The 6412-nt window shown below is 45.4% G+C and overlaps 1 protein-coding gene across 2 annotated transcripts in view; it reads right to left on the reverse strand.

Moving 5' to 3' along the window:
* Itpr2 (inositol 1,4,5-trisphosphate receptor type 2) overlaps window positions 1-6412 on the reverse strand; it is a 408993-nt gene that overhangs the window by 184263 nt on the left and 218318 nt on the right. For both annotated transcript variants that reach the window (XM_005364599.3, XM_026787888.1), the window contains 3 exons: window positions 5186-5376; window positions 3712-3854; window positions 2155-2263 (listed from right to left, as the gene is read on the reverse strand). In XM_005364599.3, coding sequence (XP_005364656.1) covers window positions 2155-2263; window positions 3712-3854; window positions 5186-5376 — 443 coding nt within the window. The remainder of the gene's footprint in view (window positions 1-2154; window positions 2264-3711; window positions 3855-5185; window positions 5377-6412) is intronic.

Below are 6412 nucleotides of genomic sequence, written 5' to 3' on the forward strand. Positions count from 1 at the left end.
AGAAAGAAAGAAAGAAAGAAAGAAAGAAAGAAAGAAAGAACAGGCTGAGCATAACATGACTTTAATCTCTGCACTCAGAAAAAAGAGGAAGGAGAATAGTTATGAATTTGAGACCACCGAGGGAGGGAGGGAGGGAGGGAGGGAGGTGGAGGAAGGCTGAACTAGGGCAGTGAGGGGGAGTGGGCAGGAAGAACAGATGATTAATTTTAGAGTGAGCAGCTCGGAAGACACTAAAACATTCACCTTCTGAGAGCAGGAACCCATGCTCCTCCTTCCTTTGAGAGCATTCAGTATTGATCTGTTGTGTCAAACTGGGAAGCTGTCACAAAAACTATGTTGACTTAATTGTTCTGCTTGGGGGCCCTCGTGCACCCATGAAATTGGCTAAGCAGCAGTAGGGCATTGAGGGTTCACAGGAGAACAACCTACAGATCCTGAGACCCATAACTTATGCCAAAGTGTGTAAGGTTTCGTTCAATCTTATGTCAAAAAAAACATTTGCCAAAAATTACACTGACCACACTTATCTTAGTTATTTGTTATCCAAATATAGTTTAGACAGTGGAACTAAAGCAGAAGGCATTTGGATTAGTAAACACTTGATTCTAACGGGGCGCGTGCATCTGCACGCAGCTGTAGATGCTGCGCTTCTGCTTCCAGCCATGTTTGTTTTGAGCAGAGTCTCTCACCCAGGAGGCCAGGGAGCCCAACAGGCCCTCTGCACCCCAGCTCTGAGAGTGCACATGCTTGCCTCAAGCCCAGCTTCTCACACTGGTGCTGGGAGCTGAACTCAGGTGCTGGCACATGGGTGACAAGAACAACAGCAACAGAACCAGGTCACCAGCCCCTCTGAGGCAGGGTTTGGACAGAGCCATGCCTCCAGCCCCTCTGATGCAGGTTTGGACAGAGACCTGTCTCGAGCCCCCTCTGATGCAGGTTTGGACAGAACCAGGTCACCAGCCCCTCTGAGGCAGGGTTTGGACAGAGCCATGCCTCCAGCCCCTCTGAGGCAGGGTTTGGACAGAGCCACGTCTCCAGCCCCTCTGAGGCAGGGTTTGGACAGAACCAGGCCTCCAGCCCCTCTGATGCAGGTTTGGACAGAACCAGGTCTCCAGCCCCTCTGATGCAGGGTTTGGAAGCAAAGCCCTTCCTGATGACCACCAACATTCCACTCCATTTCTTTTTCACAAGATGTGCTAAGAAAACAAGATCCAATCACCACAGACTTTCTGGAATTAGACAACACATGTATCTACTAACAAAGTTACAGTTTTAAGATATCAGATGATTAGCATTTTTGGAAATACTCCACAAATACACCAAGACACTTCTGTAGAAAATTGAGTTGATGCTTAGAAAAGAATAGGTAGCTAGCCTTCAAAAAAAATGAAAAAAGAAATTTCTCAAGATTTGCATTTTATATTTAAGCCTCTCCCTGTGGGTATTAGAACACTGCTGGCTACCATTTAATGAGCCCCTAAACTGTCCATTTTAGTAACCGATTGGCAATCTATAAGCCGATATTTCTCTGAATACATCTGTGCATCTGTTAATACAGCTAAGAATATAAACCAACTATTCCCTTTTTAAAAAACAATAACATTATCTCATAAAACTATCAAAAATAACATGGCATAATCCTAACTTAAAAACGCACGCCAACATGTACAGACACCCTTTCCAAGCTGCTCCACCTTAAATGAAGTCTAAACAATGAACAATGCATCTCAATCACTCATCACCTCACAAGGCCATTTGGAGACTGGGGGGGGGGGGCTAGAGCTTAGTGATAGCACACCTGCACGCAGAGGACCTGAGTTCAATTCCCAGGACCACGAAAGAAGTCTTTCAGTCCAATAGTCTGTCGATGGCATCCAAGACAGACTGCAGTGCCATGAGTAAGACAAATGTTCAGGCCAGGACAACCTGAGTTGTTCCTCAGTTCAACACAGGACAGGACAGGAAATGCCACAAAGTTGGGATCATGTAGCTAACGTGACTAACACCCAATTATTATACAACCAGTAAGAAGCCCGCTTGGACAATGGCCCATGTCAATACATAGTTACCTGTCCTGGAAATTTTACTTTGTTTCAAATACAAAAAAGAAAGGAAAGCAAGCAAGCCTATTTTTAAGCGCTGAAAGTGAAATACCTCTTCCACGAAGCTGTCCTTCTTCTCCAGCATCTCCCGTAACGTCTGGAGGATCTTAATGCACAGTTTCTCTTCTTTCTCCATCAGTTTCTTTGTGTGATTGATCAGCCTGAAAGCAAAACCCGAACCCTTGAAAAGGACACCAGTTTCTCACCAAAATATATACAATATACTACATGGGAATGGGGCTGAGGGCACAAAGTAAATCAGATACATAATGTCTCAAAACTATGCATCAGTTTATAGACTTTGCTGAGGTGTTTATGTCAGGGCTGCTCAGGTTCGGCATGCTCTTCAGAGTGTGTGATACTCTGAGAAGCAGGGAAACTAACATTCTCCTTACCATCACTTTGCTAAAATAAAATATTTACAGCAGTCTGCGCCACCCCGTCATTTATTATTTCCCATGCATTGTAGCGCATCAATTATAACATCACTGGTGCAGGTGATACCACACTGTAGTGAGCCTTCCCCCATTCTCTCAGTCTACCACGTACGATATGACATTGCTTGGCAGACGTGAGAAGTTGCTGTGGTTGGCATCGTGACAGCTCGAACACTGCTGTAAACCAGACAGGAGCATGCTCTTTCTCCTACAGTGGTGAAGCATGGGGTTCTAGAACCTTCTAGGATTCTCTGTACCGTGAGTGTAACCATCCAAGGAGTCGGCACTGAGTGTAACATTTATAATCAGGACATGTAACTCAGTCCCCATAGATCGGGTTGTGCAGAAACTGAAGGGGATTACAGTTCCCCGTGACATGGCAAGAGCTACGGGATATATCTCTCCATTTAGAATGAGTGCCATGGGATGCAACTGAGACATCTCTCCCTCTAGCTAGGGCCTGGCTAATGTCCTCAGCCATCAGTAGAGGACCTCCTCACTGGCAAGAGGTATTTTAGTTGAGGCTGGTCCCCAACAGAAAGGGTAGAGTTTGCATGGAGCATGGACAATAGTCAGCCTGAGCCTCTGGCCACGAATTATTAATAACATCACAAGAGCCTTAGCCTCTGAAGCAGTGGGGCAACACTTCCCTCTGCCTGGTGTAGGGTCTGCCAAATCACCCCACTTCTTTTCTTTTGGTTTCTCTGATGCAGTCTGCCTCCATTTTCCAGGGGAATTGATGGATTTCAGCTCCTTCAGTCAACTCCCTCCCATCCCCCATGGGCACAGTCTAGACCTCTGCTGACCAGCAGGACTCTGCACTAACAGCAACATCCTGTCTGTGGTTTGCAATGGGTAGACATTAGCCTCTTACAGCCACCGAGTAGCCTCGTACAGCCACGGAGTAGCCTCGTACAGCCACGGAGTAGCCTCTTACAGCCACCGAGTAGCCTCGTAGAGCCACAGAGTATCAGAGATGCAACCTGGGGGTGGGGGTGAGTTCTTATCTCATTTATATGACTATGTGTGGCTCTTTTGTGCAGTGGAGTTTTCTGGAAAGGTTCAGAGGGTGGGGGCTCTGGATTTTATGACCCACTAGGAGGGTGAAAAGCAGACCGCTAGAGGCCCTCTCTCTTCTCCACCAGCACCATCCCTGGTCTGGCTTCATTTACTTTGACATGAAGGCTCCGCATCTTATTCTGGCGTCGCTTCCCTCTGGGAAGAGCAGCTCCGGACTGTACAGCACATCCACAAGCACGGAGAATTCGGCCTGCATCATGGGGCTGAACTGCTGCTCCAGGGAGGCCACGACGTCCTAAGACAGACACAGAGCCATCACACGAGTGCCTTTCCAGACGTGACACGTGGCCACACCATCCTAAGGCAGACACAGAGTGGTCACACGAGTGCCTTTCCAGACATGACACACGGTCACAACATCCTAAGACAGACACAGAGCAGTCACACGAGTGCCTTTCCAGCCATGACACGTAGCCACACCATCCTAAGACAGACACAGAGCGGTCACACGAGTGCCTTTCCAGACGTGACACGTGGCCACACTGTCCTATGACAGACACAGAGCGGTCACACGAGTTCCTTCCCAGACATGACACACGTAAGAACATTAACCAGGATGGCGATGTGGGAGTTTCATCCAAGGCGGACCCTGGTTACCCACACCACCAAATGTTTGCTGTTTACACGTTAGCCCAATCTGGTTTCATTCATTAATTATAGCACAAGGATAAAATGGGTTCATATGAGCCACTGTTCTTATCCAAACTGACTAAGTGGTGGTCACATAAGGGACAGAAATTGGGGTGCAGGTGTACAGCTGCACAGATCAGAGACACACGAGAAGCCAGCCATCCACAGTCGGAGATGGAGGTCTCAGAAAAAAACAAGCCACTGATACCTAGATCTGGGACTTCTGCCTCCAGAATCCTAAAAGAATGTATTCCTGTTTCTTAACGCATCCATCCTATGGTGTTTTAATGCAGCAGCACCAGAAAATGAAAGCCATGGGTCATTTGCTCACTAGGCCTAAACGTACAGGCCAGACCATGGATGAAGACGTGTAAAAGGACCTGGTGAAGAAAGGGATTGGCTCATTTGAACCCAAGGAATAGAAGTGAACACTGGAAGATAAACTGAGTCAAAATTATGAAAACTTAATTTATTACATGTATCATTTACAGTAGATTATTTTTACGAATTTTTTTATTGACATATTACCTTGAGATCAAGGGTCACTACTCACTAAGAAACTATCAGAATATATTTTTATATAACTCGCTAAAAAGTAAGTCAGGACAATCTATCCAGAAACTACTAAAGAGAAGGTGGTGGCAAGGAGCTATGGAAGAAAGCTTTGCCCCAGTAAGACTTGATAATTTCAACCACATTGTTTATATATAACACTGGGTAGTGGTGGCACACACTTTCAATCTCAGCACTAGGGAGGCAGAGGCAGGTGGATCTCTGTGCATTCAAGGCCATCCTGGTCTACAAAGCGAGTTCCAGGATAGCCAGGGCTACACAGAGAAACCCTGTCTCAGAAAAAACAAAGGCTGTATTATATGACACATTTTTTAAGAATAGAGAAGCTAGGAAATATTAATATCACTCATGTTCTCGTTGTACCTGTAACTTCTCGATGATATTCCTGTAATCCCATGCTGGCCCTCCAAGAGCTTCCTTGAAGCGAGGTCCAGAGCGGGCTGAGAGCCTCCAGCCCATGGCTGCTCTCTGCACTGTACTGGAATGGTTCTTCATGAAGAGTGTGTTCACCTGGCCGTCCAAGTCGACAGGGATTGCAATCCCTCGATTCTTGGCTGAAAGAAAAAGAAAAAAAAAGGTGGGAAGCATTTCTCTCTCAATTGGGTTAAAGATTTTAAAAAATGAACAAAACTCCCTAACAAATGTGGAAGAATTTTTTTTTAAAGAAAGGAAGAAGAAAAGCCTAAATCTTTAAACTTTGCCCAGCAATTGTTTTGCATGCTTTCAAGTGAAAAAAGCTTCCGAAATTATTTCAGTTCTTCATACCAATTCATAATGTGTGACTGCTGAACCTTCAAGATCCTATTTGATTTTTTGTGATTAATGTATGAGGTGGACTCCATTTCCACATCACACAGAAAGCACCCTAATAAGCATGTAGATCTTTACCTTCCCCGATGCCAAAGAAAATAAAAACTCAGACAGAAAACACACAGCCAAGTCCTGCCAAGCTATTAACTCAATGAGAGGGTTATGTGTGTGTTTACGTGTGTAGGTGTGTGCCCACAAAGCTGAATGTGATCAAGTATCTGACGGCAGAAATAGAGAAAAAGATAAAGGGTATAAGAGAGCTTTCTTGAAAGGTGGCACGTGGTACCTGTCTTTTTTCCTAAGACCCACTGACATATGCATTGTAACAGACTTATGTCTTATTAATGCTGAGCACTCAGAATGCTTGTCATAAAGAAAACGGAAGGGTTATGGTATTTCTGCTAGACTGAGTAAAGAGGCAACCAGACCACTAGACAAAAACTGACCCATGAAAGATTGGCCTTGGGTTCACTGGGGTCATCTGAGCTACTCAAGAAGCCACCTGAATCATGTGAGAGGAAGGCCCTCTTCCTCTGATTAGAAAACTAGGAAGTCTGATGTAGCTGTTTTCATCCAAAGAAAAGTTAGAGAAACATAAAAATCATCTTAAGAAAGAAGAGTTTCTAACTGTAGGGTGCCCGTAATGAAGACTTGCAGATAAGAGTCCCTAACTGTAGAGTATCAAGGTGAAGACTTGCAGAGAAGGGTCCCTAACTGTAGGGTGCCAATGGTCCAGACTTGCAGAGAAGGGTCTCTAACTGTAGAGTACCAACGGTGAAG

This window comes from Microtus ochrogaster (assembly GCF_000317375.1).
Source record: "Microtus ochrogaster isolate Prairie Vole_2 chromosome 14 unlocalized genomic scaffold, MicOch1.0 chr14_random_2, whole genome shotgun sequence".
Classification (NCBI taxonomy): Eukaryota; Metazoa; Chordata; class Mammalia; order Rodentia; family Cricetidae; genus Microtus; species Microtus ochrogaster.